Below are 27,065 nucleotides of genomic sequence, written 5' to 3'. Positions count from 1 at the left end.
TCTGGGGTTCTCTGAACCTGTGTCACTTCGGTAAGATCACTGGTGCCGTAGCGCTTGCTGACCGGTGGTGTTCCTATGTGAGCCATGCTGGGGTTGCCGGGGCTGAACCGCTGTGGCTGGTGTGGGCTAGGATCTCAGGGTTTACTGACGTGCTAGACCGGCTGGGGTGCACAACCCTCGCTCCTGTCTGCCCTATCAAGGTAGAGGGGGGAGCGTAAACCGTGTCACTTGCCAGCCCCTGGGACCCGGGGAGAGTCCCAGCGGCTCCCCTGCCATTTGGCGGAGTTGTAGTACTGCGTTCTTTTACCTTTTAGTTGCTCTTTTGAACCACACGTGCTTTTCTGTGCCCCGGGATGCGGGGCGTGGGTTAGGGGCTGGGGGCTCCCAGGGGCATGCGCTACATGTGGCACCCGGACCCGCTCTTGTCTGTGCTGTCAGGGCGGTCGCCATGCTGCTTGCCAGCTTCTCTGACCGGGAGAGGGGTCCAGTAACCCCCCCAGTGTTTTGGCGGGGTTATGGGCACGTGCTTTTAAAATGCGCCTCTTTTTCTGTGCCCCACAGCAGGCGAATGTGCCCTCAGACCCTCAGTGGTGTCCCCTCCCGCTGCAGCTCACAGAATAGGAGGCGGAGGTTCCCTCCATTAGGGTGTCTTGGTCCCACCCCCGTACTGTACACGTCTGTTTGTCGCTCGCGGAACCTGCTGGCCTCCCACTCTCCAGGGGGAGTCGCTCTGCAAATAGCGGCGGCGGGTATGCTGTGTCTGCAGGGGAGGGCAGGTCGGGGCCTTCCCGGGTCGCCGCCGTTGGATCAGAACTCCTTGTCTCCCTTTAATCCAGTCTTAGGTCAAATATTCTTTACCCTTTTACCCTCTTCTATTTCCTTTGCGTTCCTTTTGTTAGTATGAAGTAATTGTCTTCATTAAAAAAAAAATGTATCTAGTATCTGTCTGCTCAGGAGGGTTTAGGAGAAAGGATCGACAGGACTTGGTGACCTGTGACAGGTTCCACTCCGGTCGGGCTTACAGGAGGTGCAGCTCTGGGGCAGCTTGGGCTCGTGGTGCCTGAGTCCTGGGAGCAGGCGTCCCCGAGGCAGAGAGGAGAGGCAGACACGGGGACGCGAGGCGAGTGCTCAGGGCCAGGTCGCAGTGCGAGCAAGAGGGGAAGGGACCAGCGAGCGCCGAATGTTTGGGTCACGCAGGGCGTGCTGCGTAACGTGGAGCGGCAACCGTCCGAAGCCCGTCCAAAGGCAAAGCGCGAGCGGTGGGGGACGGGACAGTTGGATCCGAGGAATGGTCAGCTGGGGGCTGTAACACGCCACTGTCCCTGGAAGCCAGACCCAAGGCCACCGGCGACCCTGCTGAGCAGCCTCCAGGCTCGGGGGAGGGACGGCAGGCAGGACGTAGGGGAAGGAGAGAGGAGAGCGGACCACGGAAGCAGGACCGGGGACGGTCGTCCATTTTCACGTTGCTCAATGCGAGAGGCTGCGCGCGCTTCCGGGGGAGGGAGCAGTGCCAGGGCAGAGCCCGAGAAGAGGACCTTGAACTTGCAGCAGCGGCAGGGTGGGGGCGGCAGGGGGGCCCGGAGGCTGGGAGCAGAGAAGGAAGAGGCCGGAGATGGCCGACCGTGGGTGGGTGACGTGCCGGGAACTGAGGCACTTAGGGTCGTGAGGAAGGTCTAAGATCAGTGCTGCCAGGGACGCAGCAAGGCCTAGGGGGTCTGGAGCTGCGCACCAGGTGGGGCCGTCGGCCTGAACCTGTACCGGTGCCTTTCTTGCTCCACAGCCCAGGAGGGTGCAAAACGGCGGAGGGCTCGGGGCGCGTGAGCGGCTGGCTTCGGCTCAGGCCATGATCTCACAGTCTGTGAGTTCGAGCCCCGCCTCGGGCTCTCTGCTCTCGGTGCGGAGCCCGCTTTGGATCCTCTGTCTCCTTCTCGCTCTGCCCCTCCCCTGCTCTCTCTGTCAAAAAATAAGCATTAAAAAAATATGTGCCCACATAGAGAAGAAATCTTAAATGAAAATAGACTCAAATTTTAACAATGCTGTTTCTAAGTTGTGGGATTCTACTGCGTGTCTAAAATGTTCTGTAAATGAGCACGTATTACCTTTTTCTTAAAAAACCATGAACGCCAGTTTTTAACCGGCAAGGTTTAGTCGTCTTTTATTGGTGTCGTGGTAATGATATTTCCGATGAAAGAATGCAGTATCCTTGCATTCTTGAAGCCTAGCTGAGGCACCGTATTATGTCGGTTTCAGGTGTGCAACATGGCGATTTGATGGCTCCGTGTTATGCTGTGCCCCCCACGAGTGCAGCTGCCATCTGTCACCACACAGCGCTATTAGAATACCCTGTAGTCCCCACGCTGGGCCTTTCATCCCTGTCACCTTCATTTGACAACCGGAAGGAAGCCTATGCTTCTCACTCCCTTTCCCCGTTTTCCAACGCCCACTCCAGTTGCCTCTGGAAACTGCCAGTTCTCTGCATTTGTGGCTGTGTTCCTGCTTTTTGTTTGTTTCTTCATTTGTTTTGTTTGTTAAGTTCCACACAGAAGTGAAATCATATGGTATTTATCTTTCTCTGACTTCTTTCTCTTAGCATCATGCCCTCTGTGTCCACCCATGTTGTCAGCAATGGTGAGATCTCATTCTTTTTTTATGCCTGAGTAATATTCCTCTGTGTGTGTGTGTGTGTGTGTGTGTGTGCGCGCACATCTTTAGCCATTCATCTATTAATCAACACTTAAGTTTTCATAACTTGGGCTGTTATAAATAATGCTGCAATAAAAATGGGGGTGCATATATCTTTTTGAATTCGTGGTTTCATTTTCTTTGGGTAAATAGCCAGTGCTAGAATTTTACTGGATCGTGTATTATTGCTATTTTAGGTTTTTGAGGAACCTCCGTACTATTTTCCGCAGTTGCTGCATCAGGTTACATTCCCAGCAGAACGACACGAGGGCTTGCTCTTCCTCCACATCCTCACCAACGCCTATTTCTTGTCTTTTTGATACCAGCCATTTTGACTGTGGGAAGGTGATACCTAATTGTGCTTTCGATCTGCATATCCTGATGGTTAGTGAGGTTGAGAGTCTTTTCCTGTGCCTCTGGGGCATCTGCATGTCTTCTCTGGAGAAATGTCTATTCAGGTCCTCTGCCCATTTTCTAGTTAGATTTTATTTTTTTTTTTAGTGTTGTATACGTTTTTATATTTTTTGGATATTAATCCCTTATCAGATATTTCATTTGCAAATATTTTCTTACATTCAGTAGGTTGCCTTTTTGTTTTTTGATGGTTTCCCTCACTGTGCACGGCTTTTTATTGGTGGTGTAGTCTCAACAGGTTATTTTTGCTTTTGCTTCCCTTGTCTGAGGACACCGATCTAGAACGTTGCTAAGGCTGAAGTCCGTGAGATTACTGTTTATGTTTTCTGCCACGAGTTTTCTGGTTTCAGGCCTCACATTAAGTCTTTAATCCATTTTTTTGTGTGTGTATGGTGGAAGAAAGTGATACACTTTGCATGTCGCTGTCCTGTTTTCCCAGCACTGTTTGTTGAAGAGATGGTCTTTTCCCCACCCGCTATTTTTGCCTCCTTGGTCATACCTGAATTGACCATAGAACCGTGGGTTTATTTCTGGGCTCTCACTGTATTCCATTGAGATGTTCATTTATGTGCCAGCACCATACTGTTTTGACTATTGTAGTAGATCTTGCAACTGGGACTGTGATACCTCCAGCTTTGTTTTTAAGATTACTTTGGCTATTCAAGGTCTTCTGTGGTTCCACACAAAATTTTGAATTATTTGTTCTAGTTCTGTGAAAAATGCTATTAGTGTTTTGATAGGGATTGCAATGAGCTTTGGGTAGTGTGGACATTTTAATAATAGTCTTCCAATCCAGGGCACCTGGGTGGCTCATTTGGTTGTGTGTCTGACTCTTGATTTCAGCTCAGATCATGATCTCACAGTTTGTGAGTTCGAGCCCCACATTGGGGTTCACACTGACGTTGTGGAGCCTGTTTGGGATTCTCTCTCATTCCCTCTTTCTGCTTCTCTCCTGTGTCCGCCCCCCACCCCCGCCTCACTCACTCAAAATAAATAAACTTAAAAAAATAATACTCTCCCAATCCATGAACATGGAATATCTTTCCATTTGTGTTGTCTTTAGTTTATCTCATCAGTGTTTATAGTTCTCAAAGTAAAGGTCTTTCACCTCCTTGGTTAAGTGTATTCCTAGGTAATTTATTCTTTTTGGTGTAGCTAGAAAGGGAATTGGTCTCTCTTTCTGCTACTTTGTTGTTTTTATATAAAAACACAGCAGATTTTTGTATGTTAATTCTGTATACTGCAAATTTACTCAATTCACATATTCTATTAGTTTCTTGGTGGAGTCTTTAGGGTTTTCTGCGTATAGAATCATGTGATAGTTTTACTTCTTCCTTACCAGCTTGGATACCTTTTGTTTCTTCTCATTGTCAGATGGCTGTGGCTAGGACTTCCAGTGCTATTTGAATAAAAGTGGCAAGAGTGGACATTGTTGTCTTGTTCCTGATCTTAGAGGGAAAGCTCTGTTTTTCTTCATAGAGTTACCTAGGGGTTTGTCACGTTTTTTGCCTTTATTATATTAAGGTATGTTCCCACTAAATCTACTTTTTGAGAGTTTTTATCATGAATGGATATTGAATTTTGTCAAATGCTTTTTCTGCATCTAATGAGACGGTCACATAATTTTTATCTTTCAGTTGTTAACGTGTATCACGTTGATTTTGTGGACATTGAATCATCCTTGCATCCTCAAAATAAATTGCACTGATTGTGGCGAATGATCTTTTTAATGTATTGGTGAATTGCTGTATTTTCTTAAGGATTTTTGAGTTGATGTTTGTCAGGGATATTGGCCTGTCATTTCCTTTTTTTTTTTTTTTGTAGTCTGGTTTTGGTATGAGGATAATGCTGGCCTTATAGAATGTATTTGGAAGCTTTCTTTCCTCTTCTAATTTTTGGAATAGTTTGACAGGAATAGGTATTAACTCTTCTTTAAATTCTTGGTAGAATTCACCTGTGAATGCTTTCATTTGTTGGGATTTGTTTTACTGATTCCATTTCATAACTGGTAATCATTCTGTTCAGATTTTCTATTTTTCCTCATTCTGTTTCGGAACATTCTATGTTTCTAGGAATGTGTCCATTTCTTCTGGGTTGTCCAGTTGTTGATAGGTAATTTTTCATAGTAGGTCTTTCATAGTTCTTTGTGTTTCTGCGGTGTTGGTTGGTTGTTACTTCTTTCCAGATTTTGTGTCATCCTTTTTTTTTCCTTGATGAGTCTGGCTATCAACTTTATGTATCTTTCCAAACAACCAGCTCTTGGGTCTGTTGAATGTTTCTATTGGTTTTTGTTTGTTTGTTTGTTTTTGTTTTGTTGTTTTTTTAGTCTCTTTAATTTTTGCTCTGATCTTTATTATTTTCTTCCTTCTAACTTTGGGCTTTATTCTTTTTCTAGTTTCTGTACGTGTAAGTTTAGATTGAGATTTTTCTTTTTTCTTCAGGCAGGCCTGTATTGGTATATATTTCCCTCTTAGAACCTTTTGCTGTGTCCCAAAGATTTTGGGTTGTGTTTTCATTTTCATTTATGTCTCCATGTACTTTTAAGTTTTCTGTTTGGTTTCTTCATTTTTCCTCTGGTTGTTTAGCAGCATGTTGTTAAGCTCCACATGTTTTCAAGTTTTTTCTTGTAATTGATTTCTAGTTTCATCCAGTGTGTTCAGAAAAGATGTTTAATAGGATTTAAAGCTTAAATTTATTGAAACTTGTTTTGTGGCCAACATGAGATATCCTAGAGAAGTTTCCATGTGCACTTGAATAGAAGATGTATTCTGTTGTTTTTGGATGGGGCGTGTTATATATATCTGTTCAGTATACCTGGTTTAATGTGCCATTTAAGGACACTGTTTTCTTATTGACTTTCTGCCTGGATGATCTGTGCATTGATGTCAGAGGGATGTTAAAGTCCTAAGTTATTATTGTATTATTGTCAGTGTCACCCTTTTTGTCTGTTAATATTTTTGTTTGTTTGAAGTGCTCCAGTGTTAGGTGCATGGATATTGTTATATCCTCTAGTTGGATTTATCCTTTTATTTATTTATTTTTTTCAACGTTTATTTTTGGGACAGAGAGAGACAGAGCATGAACGGGGGAGGGGCAGAGAGAGAGGGAGACACAGAATCGGAAACAGGCTCCAGGCTCTGAGCCATCAGCCCAGAGCCCGACGCGGGGCTCGAACTCACGGACCGCGAGATTGTGACCTGGCTGAAGTCGGACGCTTAACTGACTACGCCACCCAGGCGCCCCAAGGATTTATCCTTTTATTTTTAATGCCCTACTTTCTTGTTACATTCTTTGTTTTGAACTCTTTTTTTTGCCAAATGTGTATTGCTACCCCACCTTCCCCCCCCCCCCATTTGTGTGGAATATCTTTTTCCCTCTGTACTTCCAGTCTGTATGGTCTGAAGTGAGTCTCTTCTAAGTAGCCTATAGGTGGGCCTTCCTTTTTTATCCATTTAGACACCTCATGTCTTTTATTGGAGCATTTAGACCATTTACATCCTACCTAAGTATCGGTAGGGATGCATGTCTTACGGCTTTGTTAGTTGTTTTCTGGTTGTTTTTGTAGTTCTTCTCCGTTCCTCCTTCTTTTGCTCTTTCCTCGTGATTGATGAGTTTCTTTAGGTTTTGCTTGGCTATCTTTCCTATAATATTTGGGCATCTATTATAGGTTTTTGGTTTGTGGTTGCCATGAAATTCACATATAAAATATACATATAGGGGCGCCTGGGTGGCTCAGTTGGTTAAGCGTCCGACTTCGGCTCAGGTCATGATCTCACGGCTCGTGGGTTCAAGCCCCGCGTTGGGCTCTGTGCTGACAGCTTAGAGCCTGGAGCCTGCTTTAGATTGTGTGTGTGTGTGTCTCTCTCTCTGCCCCTCCGCTGCTCGTGCTCTGTCTCTCTCTCTCTCTCTCAAAAATAAACATTAAAAAATTTTTAAATGTACATATATAAATATATAGCGGTCTGTATTCATATATAAAAAAAATATATAAATATATAGCAGTCTGTATTAAGCTGATGGTCACTTAAGTTTGAACATATTCTAAAAGAACTTCACTTTTATTCCCCCGTCCATGTTTTATGTATATATGGTCACATTTTACATCTTTTTAGGTAGTGGGTCCTCTTATCTAATTTTTTAGATAGAGTTGATTTTTACTACTTTTGTCTTTTAACCTTCATACTAGCTTCATAAATGATTGCTACCTTTACTATTTATTTGATTTTGCTCATGAAATTTTTTCCTTTCATAATTTTCTTATAATTATGGCCTTTTCTTTTCCATTTAAGAAGTGCTTTAACATTTCTTGTAAGGCCAGTTCAGTGGTGATGAACTTTATTTTTTTTCCTCCCTCCCTGCCTTCCTTGGTATGGGCAACTCTTTACCTCTCCTCCAATTCTGAGGAGAGTTGCAGGTATTCTTGGTTGGGTTTTTTTTGTTTTTTTGTTTTTTTTTCTTTCAGCACTTTGAATTTATCATGCTGCTGCCTTCTGGCTGCAAACTTTCTGCTGAAAAATCAGCCGATAGCTTTGTGAGGTTTTACTTTGTATATAACTAGTTGCTTCTCTCATGCTGCTTTTGTTTATTTCGTTTTACCAGTTTTAAAATCCTTATTCACAAATCAGTATAGTATGGTGAGTTTGAATACCATATGTATGATAAAACATTATGAAAAGCTTCCTATTTACAACGAAGGTATTCTTTTATATAACTGAATCATCTGATATGCTACCTCCTACAATCACTTAATGGACCCAACTGTACCCTTTGAATGGGCCAACTTTATGATTTTCCTAGGAAGTTTTGAGTTGAGGATAGTTTCTTGCTGCTGCTTTCCATGATCCAAGGCTTAGGACGAAATTCATGGAAGCAAGCAATTAGAACCTGATCTCTCCAGGATCGAGAGACAGTAATGAATAAAAAGACATCTTGTCACTTTTTAAAGGCTCCCAATTGCTATGCTTTGCAGGATATAGAGGAGAGAGGTACACAGTCGAGGAGGAAAGAATCAGTCCCCAGAAGTATACTGAACATTTCTAAATTGTCAATATCAAGAATTAATTTCTAAAACACAAGTTTATAAAGAGAAGCCATCCAACTAGCTGTTAACTGAAACGCATATGCAATATAGTCAAGGAAATACTGTGCTTACAAAACCACATCTTATTTATCTCTGATTTTAAAATCATCCTTCCCCTTATGGGTGTGCAAGTGAGCAGTGGAGAAAGTGTGTATCGTCTGAAGGGCCAGTTGGTGCCAGGATCTCACCACTTCCAGAAGCCGCGGGCTGGAGAACTTTATTAGGCAACGGAGCGGTTCTTTTCTCTCAGCCAAGATGTCTCCAGTTCTTTTTTATTTTTAAATTTTTTAAAAGTTTATTTGTTTTGAAAGAGAGAGAGAGGTAACATGAGCAGGGGAGGGGCAGAGATGGAGAGAGAGAATCCCAAGCAAGCTCTGTGCTCCTCACTGACCCCAACACAGAGCCTCATCTCAAGACTGTGAGATCGTGACCTGAGCCGAAATCGGGAGTCGGAGTCTTAACCGACTGAGCCACCCGGGTGCTGCCAGATGTCTCCGTTTACGTCACTTTGGACTTTGTTTCAAGCTTATGTTGTGCAAATTCTGGTCTTGGTCTAGGATAGTCTCCCAAAGTGTCTCTTTTTCTAGTCTGTTGTCATGAATGATCCTTGAATCCATGTGTATCTCCAGCTCAAGGATTCTTGCTTGTAGGGGTGTAGTTGACTTGTGAGTTTCAAAGGTCTGATTACACTGTTTAAAAACAGTAGTAGCCTTCAGAGAACCCGGATACCGGCCTCTGAGGTCCATTTTCAGAGCCGTATGGTGATCGCCAGCACCTGTCCGTGCCTGGCCCAGAAGGGTTATGTTGTTCTTCAGCTGGAAGGAGGAGGGGAAGGCGCAGGGGGTCTGGGAATAGTTTACCACATAGGCAGGTATGAACTTTTCCTGGTTCCCCAGGCATTTCGGATCCATACCGCATTCTCCACAGCCTCTCTGAAGCGGACCGTCACATTTTCTAGCGCTGTCTGAAGAATCGTCCCATGTTGGTTCCGAACCAAAAAGGTCAGTGCCTTCACCCGGTCCTTTCCTCATCCGAAAAACATCTCAAACTTTCTGGTGCTCACAGGAGAGTATACGCGGCGTCTAACGGGGCCGCGTCGTGGGCACTTGCACGCTTCTCCTCACGGAGCAGAAGCAAGGGCCGAACAAGAGATTCCTTTCTCTGCTGGAAGTCTACGGTCTGTTGAGTTTCAGACAAAAAGATTCCCAGGTTGGAAGAGCGTCATCATTTCGGTCATTGGGATCATCGAGTCGGTCCTCACGATAAACTCGGCAACAGTTCCATCCGTCTCTGTGGCGCGGCTGTCCTCGCCGGCAGTCATCTCTCGTCTTGCTGCTCTTCAAATTCTCTTTTTCTGTTATCTTTGGCATTTTAACGATCATGTGTCGTAGTGTGGACTTCCTTGGGTTCATCTTGTTTGAAACTCTCTGTTTCTTGAACCCACGCGTCTGTTTGCTTCCCTTGGTAAGGGAAGTTTCCAGCTGGTATGTCTTCAGATGATGTTTCTGCCCCTTTGCCTCTCTCTCCTCCTTCTGGGTTTCCTATAATGTGAATGTTTGCTTGCTTTACATTGTCCAAGAGATCCCTTAACCTGTCGTCATTTACATTTTTCTTCTTTTTGTTCAGCTTTGCTGTTCTTCTTGCTGTTCCGTGGCCCCGTCTTCCAGATCGTTGGTCTGTTCTGCATTGTCTAATCTGTTGATTCTCTCTAATGTATTTTTCATTTCAGTTACCAACTTCTTCAATCCCAACTGGTGTTTCTTATGTTTTCTGTCACTTCGTTGAAGTTCTCACTGGGCACGTCCACTCCTCTCTCCATCCCGGCGAGCATTTTTGTGAACGTTACTTTGAATTCTTTGGAAGATTGTTTCTATCTGCATTTCATTCATTTCCTTTTTTCTGAGGTTTTGTCTTATTCTTTGGAGCATGTTTTTCGGTCCATTTTGCTTTTCTTTCTGTGTTCGTTTCTATGCGTTAGGTGGAACAGCTACTTTTCCTCAATTTTGAAAAAATTTTTTTAGAGAGAGAGCGTGTGCACAAGCAGGGGAGGGGCAGAGAGAGGGAGAGAGAGAATCCCAAGCGGGCTCCGCGCTCTCCGTGCACGGCCGGACCCGTGGGGCTCGAACTCACACGTCACGAGAGCGTGACCTGAGCCAAGATCAGGAGTCTGACCCTTCACTGACTGAGCCTCCCAGGCGCCCCTGCTTCTCCTAACCTTGGAGGAATGGTCTTGCGTATGGCGGTCCCCTGGGTGGACTGTGCCTGGTGACCTTGGCTGGCTGGCGGGAGCTGTCGCTGTCGTAGGCTGGGGGTCCTGGAGCACTCCGTTCTGGGGCTAACCCGGCGATGCGGCTCGAGCTGAGGCGGGCATCGGCCGGGGCTTCCGGTAGGTTCCGCAGACAGGACTCCAGGTGAGTCCTCTGTCGTCCAAGTGGCCCGGGACTGGAGCGTCGCAGTGTGCTCTGCACCCGTGTCGCCTTGGTGAGCCGCTCGGAGCTGTAGTGAGTGCTGCGCAGGGCTGTTCGGGGTGCGCCTCGGGTGGCCTCTTGCTGGGACAGCTGGGGCTGGTGGGGGCCAGGAGGAGCCTGCGACTCCCTGAGGCGACGGGTCAGCCAGGGCACCCAGCCCCTGCGCCCATCGGCACTAACGCAGGGGATGTGGACCGTCAGTCGCGGCCCTCGACAGCCTCTCTGCCCCGGCCGCCACTGCGTGGGGTTCCAGGCCTGCTTCCTTTATATTTTCATTGCCCTTTTCAACTGTGGCTTTTTTTTTTTTCTGTGCTTCACAGCAGACGAATCTGCTCATGGTCCCTCGGTAGTGTCCCCACTGCAGTTCCTGGTGTCGGGCTGGGGTTCCCTTCCCTACCGTGCCTCTCTCTCTCTCCTGCTGTTCTCTGCCTTTCGTGAAGCTGCTCAGTCGGCCCTCGGTTCGGCTCCAGGAGGAATTGCTCTATAAATAGCTGTAGATGTGATGCGTCAGCGCCAGAGGTGCGTTCAGGTTCTTCCTGCGTCGCTGTGTTGGACTGGAGATCTTAAAGAGCTATTTTTAACCTCCCGAAACGTTCTAGGGAGAGGAATATTCAAGCAGTTCTTAAAATGTGTCATAGACGATAAAACAAATAGAAGAGTGAACTTTGCGCGCAGGTTGTATCGCTGGCTTACGGCACGATTTCTAAATGGAAAGCTGCTGTTAATTATGGAGTTTTCTTTTTTCTTTTTTAAAAGACTTTTTTAATGTTTATTTATTTATTTATTTATTTTTAAATTTTTTTTTCAACGTTTTTATTTATTTTTGGGACAGAGAGAGACAGAGCATGAACGGGGGAGGGGCAGAGAGAGAGGGAGACACAGAATCGGAAACAGGCTCCAGGCTCCCAGCCATCAGCCCAGAGCCCGACGCGGGGCTCGAACTCACGGACCGCGAGATCGTGACCTGGCTGAAGTCGGACGCTCAACCGACTGCGCCACCCAGGCGCCCCTAATGTTTATTTTTGAGAGAGAGAGAGAGAGAGTATGAGCAGGGGAGGGACAGAGAGAGGGAGGGAGACACAGAATCCGAAGTGGGCTCCAGGCTCCAAGCTGTCAGCACAGAGCCCGACACGGGGCTCAAACTCACGAACTGTGAGATCGTGACCTGAGCCGAAGTCAGACACTCAACCTTCCGAGCCATCCAGGTGCCCCTATGGAGTTTTCTTAAAGACCCAGAAAAGCCAATGACCTATTAAATGAGCTCACAGAGTCAACATCAAGGCACAACATTTGGGAAAATGATCTTTGTTGACATTTCAACGTTTTTCAATAGAGAAGACTAGTAATTAGGGCAAAGTACAGTCTTTGGAATAAGACCCAAATAATGGTAATGACTAGAGCTTCCTTATAATTTCGGGTGAAAGCCAGTTTTAATTCCACCTCTTTCAGAAGAGGAATGACCATGACCGTAGTCTGGTTGGTCATAAGCAGATAACAGAAAATTGCCTGCTACTCCCCTTTTGAACAGGATAGAACACGCTTTCTGATTTGGATAATTTTTGCTTTAAGTTTATTTATTCTGAGAAAGAGCACGAGCGGGGGAAGAGCAGAGACAGACAGAATCCCAAGCAGGCTCCACGCGAACAGCATGGAACCCGACGCGGGGCTCGAGCCCACAAACCACAAGATCACGACCCAAGCTGATCGAGGGTCAGACACTTAACTGACTGAGCCACCCGGGCACCCCCATGTTTCTGATTTGGAATAAAATGAAGCGACTCATGAATCAGAGCCCAACAAGCAGGCAAGGGACAGCACGGCTTTCTACTCTAACCCACAGCCTAGAAAATGGAAGGTGGCCTCGGGGACCCCTTTGCCCATTTCCTCCTGTCAGATGTTCAACCTTAGTCTTCTACAAGGGAGGGGACAATATGCAGGGTCTTCGGTCCATCTTCCCTCTGGCTCAGACACTCAGGACCCCACGTGGTTGGCCCGGCCATCGCCACCCCCAAGCCCCACTGCGTCTGAGGTCCTGTGAGCGTATCCTGCGTCTGGACTGTTGAGTGAATGGGGGGTTGCGGTGACCGGGGACTTGCTTCCTGTTACCGGTCCAGAGCTCTGCCTGCCTCGCGTCGTTCGTGCTTTCACTCACTGATCAGGACAGCAGGTGTGCCCGAGTCAGCCTGAATTTGGTTGCAGTTGTGTTTTGGCGTGGGATGGGGACAGACTTTTACTGTCCTCTTTCACATATGCGGCGGTGAGAACCAGTTCACAAGAGACTAAAGTGACGAAAGTGACACTGAAAAGCTTGCACAGGTTAGTCTGCGGGAAATTTCTGTGGGAGGAACTAAAAGCAAAATGAGATTTAGTGGCAAGAAATGAGAAAAGCCGATTTTCTTTACTGTTCCCTCATCTCTGCCACCTGCGACCCCTCCAACAGACGTTTCTCTGAGAGCTTTTAATTTCAAAAGGTACTTCTGCTGTGCTCCCAGTTCTTACCGGTGACCGTCATTGGTTCATTCACAACCGCGACAATACTTCTGCTTGTATAAGGCTTTCCTCTCCACAAATTACTTTAAACACATTATCTGGTTCGATCCCTGAGAGGCGGGTGGGGCAGACGCCCCAACCCCACACTGAACGGAATTCTCTTTGTAGCGGGTGAACTCACGGTGCCGTCTGACCAGTGCTCACGTGGGAGTCCTCACAAACGAGAATGTTCCGTCGTTCCGTGCTGGGCCGTGCCAGCAGGGAGCGGAGTCTCGGATGTGGGCCCTGAAGACCTAACACACATCATGGATTTGTGTTTCTCTCATCCTGGGGAACGGGGAGCTCAGTGGGTGTTGGAGCCTGACTTCCTCTCTCCCAGGTTCATGCTGGGATTCTGGTTACACCTTTTGATCCGTCTGCGTCTCCTTTTCCCACCTTGCAAGGCCGACCTGCCCTGGTGCCATAGTAAGGTTTAATGCAGCTTCTCTGCCTATTGGGTGCTTGGGATTGCTTTCTGGCACGCTCCTAAGAAAATGATAAGTCACTTTGTTTCTTCTGGAAGAGCGGAGGAAGGATAAAGAACCGAGTTAAGTAAGCCCATTTCTACCCAGAGTCTGATCTCACCAGCAGGTGGCGCTGTGACAAAAGCAATCAAGAGAAACCAGGTCAGATCAGGTGGGTGTCCAGGCTCCAGAGACAGGCCCCGGCGGCGCCCCCTCTTCTGTAGCGAATAAGGCGCTCATGTGAAATCCCAGAGCTTTCCAAGTGTGCTCGGATCCCCCTGGGGCGGGGCAAAGCCTGAGGAAGGCAAGGCGTTGGTAGAAGGGTCTGGATTGGTAGATCCTGAGCTGGTTTTGCTTCCTGTCTAGAACGGAGAGCTCTGCCTGGGCTTGGGCAGTCTAGTCCCTTGATGCCTGGGTCCCTTATTGGGCTAAGATGGGCGCATCCTTCCACGGCCTTGGTGGTTTTCAAAGAGCATGTGTACATGCAGCCGGACGCAGAATGAAGCATGGACATCACCAAGACCAGCCTGGTTCAGTGATTTGGACCCCAGTGAAAGAACAGACTGCCCATCACCGAGTCTACAGGTTGAAAAATACTATCCTGTCCTGTCACGGAACCAGCCAGGTCCCACACAAGGGCAGACCTGAAAAGGAAGACAGGTGTGCCTGGGAAGCTGGTCCACGTGAGACCGAATGACCACCAGCACCTTCCACACACGGTGCACAAGACGCAGGGTGGGGGTGAAGGGAGGCGCTATAGTCTCTAAATGGGGCCAGTAAGTCAGCTGGCAATACTGGGTTTCTTAGTGGATCCCACGGTGCCAACGTTGTTTCTGCTAGCGATGGAGAGTGAGGCAACCACTTCCTGACTTTCCCCGTTCACACGAAGGTCTATTAACCTGTTCCTGTGGGTCAAGGGGCCCCTGGGAGAATTGGAAACGAACTCAGCTTTGGGGGAGGAGTTTTCCAGGGATCTCTGCATAGCCTCTGTCCACCCCCCTCTCTTAATGTCCACCCTAGGTGATAATAACAGGAAGTAGAAAGGCTTGAAGACCAGCTCTTTATATCATTAACCATAGGGCTGACTCCGGTAGCTCATTCAATGTAGGTTAACCTGCTGGGTGTTTTCCCTTCAAAAACAGCACCAGAAGTATCTGATAGCCCTGAAGTCACATCCATTCATTCCAAACCCAAGCTGGCCGTGATCTTCTAGACCCACCTGGCTCCTGGGACAAAAGCAGATGGGTCCAATACTTGTAAATTTCATATTTATTATAACAAAAATTATGACATGTTCATTTGTGCATTCTGCTTTAATAGAACTCTCGGTATGTAAATGATCTAGTTGAAGGCTCTACAGTCATGCTGATTGTGGCAGCAGTAAGGGACACACCAAGTGTCTGCGGAGGGCAAGGGGGTGGGGACGGGAGAGGAAGAAAAACGGCTCAGAGGCCCCTGTGTGCAGGTTAGTTTCCAGTGGCCTGAGATCCACCTGGTTGGAACAGAAGCCCCTTAGCTGCTCTCAGCCTCCACACCGAATGAGCCGGAGGCAGGTTAGGAGGGGGGCGAGGAAGAGAAAAGTCAGTCGTTCAGGCTTGTCCTTTCGCCAAAACTACAAAACGTCTGAAGCGTCACTATACAGCACTGAGCTATTTACAATAGAAATTTCTCAATCAACTGTTCTCTCAGAGAAAATTAGTGAATCCCAGTGACTTAAGTCACCTGACAGAGTAAAGCAACTCCTAGGAGTTAGTCTCCATATTCTACAAATGTCTATCATTTTCAAGACAAAAAAAAAAAAGCCTTTTTCCCCCAAAGAAATACAGAATTACAATATTATTAAATCATTTAGCACTGGCAACGCACCCTGCCCTCCAAACAAAACAAGAAAAAGCCATTTTAAAAAATATTACATTATCATTAACCGTTTCTCTGTAATATATTAAACCTTTTCTTTGTCTTTACACATCTGATACGTTAGGGGAAGAAGTTAAACGTAAAGCATCGCTAGAAGAAAAGTGGTGATTATTTAAAAAAAATGACCAACAGAGGGAGAGCCCAGGACTAGGTGTGGAGACAGGGTGGGAAAGCGGGAGAGGGCGTGGAGTGAACCCCTGGTTTAACGTGAGCCTGGGAGACTCTTGCAACTCAGTCTTTCTGGGTTAGTTTATTTGTTCAAGAGCGCCCGGGGGGGGGGGGGGGGGGGGGGGGGGGGGGGGGGTGTCATAGCGGCGTGTCACAGCAGTCTGGCAGCTGGTCCCCCGGGCCCGGCGGCTGCAGGGGTGGCGGCGGCGGCTGCTGCTGCTGCTTCATCATCTCCTTGACCTCCTCCTCCAGCTCCGGGGGGATGATGAACTGATCCTCGGGGTCCGGCTGGGCCGGCGCCGCGAAGTAGCCCCCGGGCTTGCGGAGAGGCGCGTCCGCGGCCACCTCGATCACATTGTGGCTCCTCTCCTGGGGCGCCACGGAGCCGTTGGCCCGGCGGCGCCCCACGGTCCCCGCGGCGGCGGAGTCCGCCCTCCTGGGCGGCCCCGGCTCCTCCTCGTTGGCGCTGATGACGATGCCCTCGTCGCTGGCCTCGGCCGGCCCCGGCGGCGGGCGCCGCCTCTCCTTCTCCCGCGCCCGGCCGCAGTGGATGTCCACCTCCACCTCCACGCGGCTGCCGTTGGTGAACACGCCCTCGATGGGCTCCTCGTCGTCGCTGTCCAGGCCGTTGTCGGAGAAGGCGCTGGAGAAGGTGGCGCTGGACAGCTGGCGCTGGAACGCGTGGGCCAGGCCCACCGGGTGCAGCGCGCAGCGCGGCTCGCTGGCGTAGGCGGGGCTGCTCTCGGCCGGGGCGCCGGGCGGCGGCTCGTCCGAGGCCGTGGAGCCCACCTCGCTGCTCATCTCGGAGGTGGACAGCTCGCTGCTCATCTCGGAGGCCATGCCGCTGCTGGACGACGGCACGCCCAGCGCGTCGGCCGGCCGGTCCCTGGTCGCCATGCTCGCGGCCGGCGGGAAGATGCCGGGGCTGGGCGGGGGCCCGGCCCCGCCGGCGCCCAGCTCGCAGCAGCAGAAGCCGTCCTCGGCGACGCTCAGCTGCACCACCACGGCGCTGAGGCTGTCGCGGCAGCCGTAGCTCTGCGCCAGGGTGCACAGCTTCTTGGCGGCCGCCAGGGCGTCGGGCACGTTGCGCACGGCCGCCACCGCCTCCTCTGCGGACAGGCTGTCCCACAGGCCCTTACTGCCCAGGATGAAGAACTCGTCCTGGGGGGTCAGGGGCACGGACTGCACGTGCGGGCGCGGCACCACGCTGGGGTGCAGGAAGGTGTACCCCAGGATGCGCGTGGACTCCGTCACTCCGTTCACCTTGCCGTCCTGGAAGAGGTGGGGGGGGGGTGCGAATCGACGTTAAGGAGACGGGGAGTATCCGCCGGCCCTACTCAAGGCCTCTCTGGGATGCGTCTCTTCCTCCGGAACGGCAAGCTTTCCCCACTGTCTACCGGGTTCTGGGGGTTTCAGCAATAACGGGGGAATGGACACGTCCTGTGGGCAGGCTGGCTTCTGCAGCCCCCGCACCGTTTTCCACACACGCAGTGTGCGCTCACCATCCTGGGGTGAGGGGGTGGGGGGAGCAGGACTCCCGGGGCCCAGATCCAGTGCCTCCCAGGGTGGAGACTCACGCCAGGGTGTCCTCTGTTACCACCGAGGCCGAATCATTCTGCGTTATGGGGCCGTCCCGGGCACTGGAGGCCGCGGGGCCCCCTGCCGGTACCTACTGCCTGCCAAAGGCATGAAAAGAACTCTCTTGGGACGCGACTAAATGTCCGGGGTGGGGGAGGTGCAGAGGAGCCCCTGGTTAGAAACCACTCAGAGGGAACAGGAGGTGTGAACCGAAATCACAATTAGCTACTTTTACGTTGGCACTCACATTGGCCTTGGAAGACGCACAGGTGCATTACTATTCCTCCTTTACTGATGAGAGGCTCAGGAGGCCTAGCCCACGAGCAGCAGAGCCGGGGACTGACTTCAGGGGCAGCGCCCTCACGCTCCCCTGCACAGGGGCACTTGCAGGAATCAGCGGAGGGAGGCAAGGGCCCCAAGCACTGTGCACAGCCTCTGATGCAGGCCGTGGAGAACTGCTCTGCCACCCTGTACCTTAGGCCTTCAGACCTACCCCACAAGAGAGTTGCTCTGTGACACCGTGGATTCGGAATGTTGCTGGTTTCTGCCCTGACCCTGGCCCCCTCCTCCCCGACATCCCGAGGAAAGCGGTGCCCTCCTCACCTCAGTGATAATGGCCTTGTGCCGCTTAATTCTCTTCAGTTCTTCTTCGCAACTCATGACATATGATCTGGACAGAGGCAACGGCTTCCCATTCCGACAGAGAACCGTTTGGCACTTCCCCACATTAGCAGAGGTCAAGGTGAAGGACCCTCCTGGGTCCATAGGGTCGTGCTTGATGTGACAGAGGACAGCGGCACCTCCAAGTTTCTGCCCAGCAGTTCCAAGCTTCCTGGAATGCAGAGAGAGGGAGTCAAACCCACGTACGACGTATCACACAGCAGTTCTGCTCCTTCAGCAGGGGCCGTGCGCCCCCGGCGGGGCCGGGAGGAAACCTAGAACCTGGGGGTTCCACTTAGCCTCTGCCCCCAAAGCAAGCACTGCTCCGCTTCTCCCACGAAAAGGGCTGTGGATTCGGACAACCCCTACCCCGAGGTGTCTGCTCACACCTGGGGGCGTGGGGAGGGGCTATCACTTTGCCACCAGAGGAACCCTTGTCCTGCCTGCTGCTCCCTTACTTACCACACCCCGAGGGACAGCAGGAAAAGGGCCTCTTTGTTCTCCGTCCACCTCTTTACATCCTCTCTGCTCCCAGCAGAGGAAACTGAAGAGACCACTAGACAGGTGTAACCATACGCCGACGCGTGTGCCCCAAAAGTCCTTGGACTTTACAAGGACGTCTCCGGGACAAGCCTTTAATTACTGGGCCGTTCACGTTCTTGTCTTACGTGGGCCAGTATTATCTATTCCAGAATATTCATAGGAAGGCCTTTCTAGTAATTAAGCTCCAAAGTGCTCGTGATAAACCCTTTTATTCACGCCCCCCCCCCCCTTTCACTCCACAGAGTGAGTCCACAAAGCACCTACAAGCTCCAACGAAGAGAGCCAAGAAATCCTACCACAAGCCCCGCAGAGGGCAAGGCCTCCTGGGCTCCTGACTTCTTGCTTCTGCACCAGCAAGAAGGTCCGGACAGACTCCTCTGTTTACGAGGGCAGACCCGCCTTCAGCCCACATGGAGCGGCCGTACCAGCGACGGAAACCAAACCGGGGCTGCCCACTCGAAGGCGTCAGGATGTCATGCGCAAAAACCCAGTTCCCCGAGGGTGGAAAAGATGACTGTGTGTGCCGTGTCCTATTAACAGGGAAAGGAAGCGGCATACAACTGACCCCGGAGATGGGCTGACAGTTTAGGTCTTTGAACTCCGGCCTGTGGACCCCCAGGACCAGCTGGGCTGCTTTCTCCCTTTCACAGGCACAGTGATCCCTCTTGGTAAAGCCAGAAACCCGATGGTACTTGTGAAAGGCACAGCTAGGAACCAGAGTTTAAGGTCCTTAGGTTCTTACTTCCTATTCAGCGCTTGCCTGGCTATAAAATTATAAGCAGGCCTCTTCTGGGTGGGGGTGCGAAGGGCGTTCGTTCACATGTGCATCTGTGTTTCTGATACACGCCTGCTTTTTTTTCCTGGGACACGATGGTAAAAACAGAGAAGGAGATAGATGTGCCTTGCGGTTGGAAACTTCTGTGGAGTCTTGCCGCCCCAGGTCAAATTCTGGCTGCCCCTCTAATAGCCCTTATGAGAAGCTGGCTTCACTTCTCTGTACCTCAGTTTCCCATCAGTCAATTAAGAACAGTCACACTAAGTGTCTCACTGGGTAAAGTGTATGTGATGCGAGGACTGGTACATATTAAGGGCTCGCTAGTTGTTAGCCACTACCAGTATTTAGCTGCTAATGCTACATGCCCACTAGAATCTGCAAGTGAGCCTAGGAGCAAAGACCCCTCGCTGGAGCTGCCTCTACCAAGCTCTTCGGGAGGCGCTGTTTATGATTTAGGGTGGCTTTAAAGGCTGCTCCACAGGGGCGCCTGGGTGGCTCCGTCGGTTAAGCGTCCGACTTCGGCTCAGGTCATGATCTCGCGGTTCGTGAGTTCAAGCCCCGCGTCGGGCTCTGTGCTGACCGCTCAGAGCCTGGAGCCCGCTTCGGATTCTGTGCCTCTCTCTCTCTCTCCTTCAAAAATAAGTAAACATTAAAAAGAATTTTTTTAAAGGTTGCTCCAAACCAGCGAGAGAAAAAGGAGAGGAAGAGAAAAGCTCATCCTTGGTTCTCCTGACCTTCACACACTGGTTCCCGGTCCCGCACGAGTGTTTGCAGGACAGAATTAATAGGCAATTCCTTCACAACCTACAAAGCCATTAAAGTGACCTAAGAAGGCACAGTTCTTTGAAGGAGGGGACGCCTGTAACATTCATCCCTACGAGTTATGAAAAACATTCCAGTTTCTACGGTGACCAAAAGCTCTAAACTACATTCCTGTCATTGACTCGGCCTCCTACAAAGTTGTCTGAACATCAGTATGTCTCAGACGGAACACGGTGTGTCCCCGATGCTTACGCAAAAGCAAATCACCTGAATGCATCTTGAATACCCACATGTGACAACAGTGCTTTGAGACTGTCGGGCAAACGCTCATGAGAAGGGCAAGAAAACACATGGCAGGAACTGTGTTTCACCTTTGCATAACAATGAACGTATTGACCATGTATTCTTCTTCATTTTTGGTTTTCTGCAGCTCTTCGGCCAAAATGTCACTCATCGTACACTGGAGAAGGTAGGGCACCTCCACGTTCCGGTCCCCGTCAAACACCCCGTACAGGGCCTCCCGGTTGTCACAGAAGTTGTTCACCGACAGGGCTGCGACACACAACCTGCAAAGCAAGAGTGATCGGTCCTAAGGCTAAGACGTCTTAAGTCATCTTTCCTTGCCCAGCCCCACGCTGTTAACAGCCTTGTCTCCTCCTCCAGGACCTCAGACAGGTTAAGAATAAGTTAAGGTAAAGTCACCCCAGCTGATTCATATCAACTAATTTTCTGTAAAGCAAAGAAGAATGATAAACATTGATACTTCACACCTGGCCCCCCCACCCCCTATCTTCTGATTTTAGCTTTAAGTTTATTTTGAGAGAGAGACTCGGGGAGGGTCAGAGGGGGAGACAGAAAGAGAAGCCCCGCACTGTTAGTGCAGAGCCCAACACGGGGTTCGATCTCATGGTTGGTGAGATCATGACCTGGGCTGAAATCAAGGGTCAGATGCTTAGTCGACTGAGCCACCCAGGTGCCCCTGATTTTATTTTTAAATGGCAGTGAAAGACCCAAGAAGAGGAAGTATGGGGGATAATACAAGATTCTGAATCCATGGGTTCACATTCATTCCTAAAACATTTATTAAAGAGAACTTTCACACTGGGCAAAATGGAGTAACAACTAAGATTCTGAATCCATGGGTTCACATCCATTCCTAAAACATTTATTAAAGAGAACTTTCACCCTGGGCAAAATGGAGTAACAACTAAAACAATGGGACCTTTTCTTACGCTTTTAATCTTTTTCCAAACAACTTAAAAAGACGGGGAAAAGAAAAACCTCTGAAACAACAGTATTGAGACACTGGATGATAAGAAGTGCAGGTCAGAGAGCGAGCTTGAAGCCTGCCCAGCTGATCGCCTGGAGGAAGATTTTGGAGGGGGGGGGGGTGGTTAGGGCCTCGGGCGGAGCCTGCTCTGGAGGCCTGCAGAGTCTCGCACCCAAATCCCATTGTTTCCAGGTAACTTAACTGTGGCCCACAGACTCTTCAAGATGAAACCCAGAGGGAAAAAGACTGGCGGACAAATAAAAATTCAGGGCATTAGTGAGTGCGGGGTAACCTCAAGCACAGGGAACCGAAGTCTTCAACAGAGCAGAGACAGGAAAAACTTTTGAAGAAGTTAATGGTTGAAAAGATTTCAAATCTGATGAAAACTGTAAACCTGTAGATACAAGAAACTCAACAAATAGCAAACAAAAGAAAATGAAAGGAAAGTGTAACAATTGCTGAAAATCAGGAATAAAGGCGGGCAAGCAGGGTGGAGGAACAAAGACCTTGATGACAGCAGACTTACAGAAACAACGCAAAGGCAGCAGAACAACATTTTTAAAGTACTGCTTGAAAAAAGCTGTCAACCCGGATTTCTAAACCAGTGAAAATTGCTTTCAAAAGTTAAGGTGCAAGAAAGACCTTTTCAGATGCACAATTTCCCACAAAAAAGACTGGCAGTATAAGAAATACAAAAGGAATACATGAAGCAGAAGGAAATACCAGATGGAAATCTGAATCTACATAAAAGAATGAAGTGTACAAGAAATGACAAATAGATGAGTAAATATAAAACTCATTTAAAGATCGTTTTAGAAGAGTGGTTCTCAATGGGGCAATTGCCCCCGGGGAGACATCTTTGATGGTCGCAGCTGGGAGCGACGGTGCTGTTGGCACTTAGTGGGTAGAGGCCAGGGGCGCTGCCAAACACCCTGTAATGTGCACAGAAACACCTCCCTCCCCTGCCCACCAACTATCAAGAATTATCTGGCTCAAAACGTCAACAGTACTGAAGTTGAGAAACACTGCTTTAAAAATGACTATTTACAAATTATAACCATGTATTTTGGGGTTTATAACAGAAGTAAAACATGACAACAGCACAAAGACCAGGAGAAGGGAAATGGAAGCACACACTGAAAGGTTCTTATATGTGAAGTATTACAGTTTACCTTCAAATAAGAAGTTAAAGGTTTTACTACAAACACTAAACAAAATGGAATCATAAATAGTCCAAAAGAATGAAGAGAGATAAAGAAGAACAGAAGAGACAAATAGAAAACAATGAACAAATTATAAAGATCATTTAAAATGATCTGTAAAACTGATATGATTTAACCGTATCAATTTCATTAAATATAAAAGTGGTCTAAACACTATCCCAAAAGAAAGTCAGACTGGATTTAAAAAAAAGCAAGACCTAACTGAATTTTATAAAAAGACAAATAGGTTGAAAAGGTAAAAGACCTACTATGCTAACACCAATCAAAAGAAAGCTGGAGTAGTTACATTAATATCAAAGTATAATTCAGAACAAAGATTACAGAAATAGTCATTTCATAATGAAAAGGATCAGTGCATTCATCACAAAGCTATGACATTTCAAATGTTTATGCACTTAATACAACTTTGAAATGCATGAAGCAAAACTGATAAAACTAGGAGACACAGACAAGCCCATAATTAGGGTCTCTCAGCCATTGACAGAACAAGTAGATAATCAGTATGGAGATTCAGGACCTCAACAACAGTGTCAACCAACTTGACCTAACGGACACCCTACCCCAACAACAGCAGAATACTCATTTTTTCAAATGCAGAGAATATTTACCAGTGTAGACCATATTCTAGGCCACTAACATGTCCCAGTAAATTTAAAGGATTCAAGTCATTCAAAGTGCATTCTCGGGGCACCTGGGTGGCTCAGTAGGTTAAGCATCTGACTTTGGCTCAGGTCATGATCTCACAGTCCGCGAGTTCAAGCCCTGCGTGGGGCTCTGTTCTGATAGCTTGGAGCCTGCCTCAGATTCTGTGTCTCCCTCTCTCTGTGCTCCTCCCCCGCTCATGCTCTGTCTCTCTCACTCTCAAAAATGAATAAATATTAAAACAACAACAAAACAAAGTGCATTCTTCAATCACATTGGACAATTGCTTAGAAGCAAATTTACAGCTCTAAATGTTTATATTAGATGTTCTAAGCTCAAATCAATGACCTAAGCTTCCACGTTAAGAAATTAGAAAAGTGAGAGCAAAACAAAAAGAAGAAGATAAAAACAAGAAGTCAATGAACTAGAACACAAAAGCAATAGAGACAAATCAATGAGGCCAAAATCTGTTTTTTTTTGAGAATATCAATAAAATTAATAAATCTTAAATCAAACTGATATATAAAAGGACAAATTACCAATATCAGGAGGAGAGAGCGAGCGCCATTACTACAGATCCTACAGATTTTAAAGGATAATATTAACAAGTTTATGACAATAAATTTGAAACCTAGATGAAAGAGATAAATTCCTCAAGAGACACAAATTACCAAAGTGCATTCGTGAAGAAATAGATAATCCCATAGCAAAGAAACAGAATGTGTAGTTAAAAACCAAAGAAAATTCCAAGCACAGATGGCTTTTATTGGTAAATTCTACCAAACATTTAAGGAAGAAATACTAATTCCGTACAAACTGTTCAAGAAAACTAAAGAAGAAGAAACACTCCTCAATTCATTCTATGAGGCCAGCATTACCCTGACACCAAAGTCAAAGACATCACAAGAAAACTACATGCTAATTAATATCCGTCATGAATATAGACATGAGCAACAAATTACCAGAAAATTGAATCCAGCACCATATAAAAAGGGTAATATGTCATGACCAAGTAGAATTTATCCTGGGAATGCAACGCTGATTCCACATTCAAAAATCAATGTAACTTACCGTATCAACAGATGAAGGAACAAAAATATGATAATCTCAACTGAATGCAGGAAAAGCCCATGACAAAATTTGATACCCATTATAAAAACTCTTAGCAAACTATGATTAGAAGAGAATTATCTTAACTTGATAAAGGGTGTCTACAGGAATACACTCAGCTCTATTTAATGTGAAAGAATACATTCTCACCAAAATGGATGGATGATAGACACATGGAAAGATGATTAATATCATTAGTCATCATGAAAGGCAAAATTAAACCACAACGAGATATCACTGTTAGAATGGCCAACACTGGCACCACCACCTGATACCAGGAAGCACCGGCGAGGATGTGCAACTAGAATTCTCACACATCGCAGCTGGGAATACAAAAGGGTACAGCCATTACCAAAAGGAATTGGGCAGTCTTACAAAATTAAATATATAATCCTACTTGTAGGTATTTACACAAGAGAAAACATAACGTTCACACGAAAACCTATATGGAACTCTTTCTAGCGTTTATACTTGTATTTGCTAAAAACCTGAGATATCCTAAATCTGTTTCGAATGGTGAATAAACTATGAATAAAAGGAGCATGGGGCATCACAGATGAATGAATATAAAATGCATTATGCTAGGTGAAAGAAACGAGACCGAGGGGGCTGTATTCTCTGTAATTCCATCTATACAACATTCTAGGAAAGACAAAACCAAGGCAACAAAAACAGGTCAAGAGGTGCCAAGGGCTGGGGTGAGCAGAAGGATGGCAACGCAGGGGCACAGGAGAATTCTGGGCGTGATGGACCGGCCCCGTACCCTGACTGTGGTGGTTACATAACGACGTTCATCAGCACCTGCAGAGCTATGCTCCTACCAGGGGGAAGTTCATTGAATATAGGTAACTTCTTACTCTCCAGATAACAAACATTTAAGCACCTGATACGAATGATGGCTAGACAGAGATCTGAACCTGAAAAGAGAATCCCAGCTCTCAAGGAGTTAGGAGATGAATAGCAGTAATAACCATTATCCTTAAGCATAGCTCACACTTAAATAGGGTTTACCATATGGCAGACATTGTTTCAAGTACTTCACACATGTGTGACCCGGGATCCTTACAATAACCCTATGAGTACAGGTAGGATTAAAAAAAAATTTTTTTTTTAAATGTTTGTTTATTTTTGGGGCGCCTGGGTGGCGCAGTCGGTTAAGCCTCCGACTTCAGCCAGGTCACGATCTCGCGGTCCGGGAGTTCGAGCCCCGCGTCGGGCTCTGGGCTGATGGCTCGGAGCCTGGAGCCTGTTTCCGATTCTGTGTCTCCCTCTCTCTCTGCCCCTCCCCCGTTCATGCTCTGTCTCTCTCTGTCCCAAAAATAAATAAACGTTGAAAAAACAAATTAAAAAAAAAAAGTTTGTTTATTTTTGAGAGAGACAGAGACAGAATGTGAGTGGGTTAGGGGCAGAGAGAGAGGGAGACACAGGATCCAAAGCAGGCTCCAGGCTCTGAGCTGTCAGCACAGAGCCTGACGCAGGGCTTGAATTCACAAGCTGTGAGATCATGACCTGAGCTGAAGTCGGACACTCAACTGACTGAGCCACCCAGGTGCCCTGGACAGGTAGGATTTCTAGTGCCACTTGATAGTTGAGGAAATTTAGCCGAAGAGGGTTGCATAACTGGCCAAGGTCACACAGCAGAAAAGTAGGAAGCCCAGGTTCAAAGCCAGGTAGCCTGGCTCTTAGCACTTTGTAATCCTTGCCTCCATTTGTTAATAAGTCATCCTAAGTTATATGGCTATTTGAAGCAAAGTAAAATTTAATACTCATTAATTCCATCTTCCTTCTGTAAGCCCCCCTTGCTACTCAGAATGGGGGTGCATAAAAAATCTTTCAAAAATAGGGTAGTGATTCTTTTCTACTGAGGTTTCCTGTTCTTTAGTCTGAGAAAGAATCTAAATTACCCAGTTGTAGCTCCTGCTTGGGTTTCCCCAAAGGATCTGAAATGACCTGATAGGGAGGCAACACTGCACCCCTTGGGGAGGGAGAAAAGAGAACAGACATCTGAGATTGGGAGGCAGGGACAGCTCCTCTCCTTCCTTCAAGACGGCAAGCAGCAAGCTCCTTGTTTACACGACCACTTTATCTTTTTTTTTTTTAAGTTTGAGAGACAGTGTGCGCATGTATGCACACACATGTGGAGGAGGGGCAGAGAGGGAGAGTGTTAGAGAGAGAATCCAAGCAGGCTCCCCAAGGCCAGTGCAGAGCCTGACACAGGGCTCAAACACAGGAAACCGTGAAATCATGACCTGAGCTGAAATCAAGAGTTGGACATTTAACCGACTGAGCCACCCTGGTGCCCCTACATGACCTCTTTACAATTAGAAAACAAAAACAAAAACAAAAACAAAAGGCTTGAGAGACTTCTGGCAAAACCAAAGGGTAAAAGAGCAAGGGCAAATGAAGGGAGGACCAGGGGTGACAAGGACTTCTGAGGTGCCGGTAACATTGTATTTTTTAATCTAGATGGTGGTCTGCAGATGTATTCACTTGAGGACCATTCCCAGAGTTGTATGCTTATTCACTTTTCTGCACCTATGTTATACTTCAATATAACAACATATTTAAAAGTAACATGGAAGGGGGAGTTATGCGGGAAAAAAAACCCTAGTTGGTTCCTTTCTTCATTATAACATATGAGTAGATAGTTTTAATATCCAGAGATGTTTCAAAACCAATCTTTGGTTTCACACAGCGGTCTAGAATTAGAACACTTGATTATAACCAAGACATAAGGTCTTCTAAGTTAAAAAGATCTCCAGAAAGGAACTCTGGGTGCT

At 47.5% G+C, this 27,065-nt stretch overlaps 1 protein-coding gene and 1 pseudogene across 1 annotated transcript in view; both read right to left on the bottom strand.

Moving 5' to 3' along the window:
• Nucleotides 1-7,540: 7,540 nt before the first annotated feature.
• LOC122470830 lies at nt 7,541-10,241 on the bottom strand (annotated as a pseudogene).
• Nucleotides 10,242-14,888: 4,647 nt separating this feature from the next.
• The window catches only part of PHLPP1 (PH domain and leucine rich repeat protein phosphatase 1), a 213,891-nt gene continuing 201,714 nt past the window's right edge, over nt 14,889-27,065 (bottom strand). Inside the window, exons 15-17 of the mRNA XM_043559032.1 lie at nt 20,412-20,606; nt 17,904-18,132; nt 14,889-16,994 (exon numbers count right to left, since the gene is read on the bottom strand). Coding sequence (XP_043414967.1) covers nt 15,861-16,994; nt 17,904-18,132; nt 20,412-20,606 — 1,558 coding nt within the window. The 3' untranslated portion in view covers nt 14,889-15,860. The remainder of the gene's footprint in view (nt 16,995-17,903; nt 18,133-20,411; nt 20,607-27,065) is intronic.

This window comes from Prionailurus bengalensis, chromosome D3 (genome assembly GCF_016509475.1).
Source record: "Prionailurus bengalensis isolate Pbe53 chromosome D3, Fcat_Pben_1.1_paternal_pri, whole genome shotgun sequence".
Classification (NCBI taxonomy): domain Eukaryota; kingdom Metazoa; phylum Chordata; class Mammalia; order Carnivora; family Felidae; genus Prionailurus; species Prionailurus bengalensis.
Note: the sequence above shows the minus strand (reverse complement) of the source record. Positions and strands in the feature narration are given on the sequence as shown.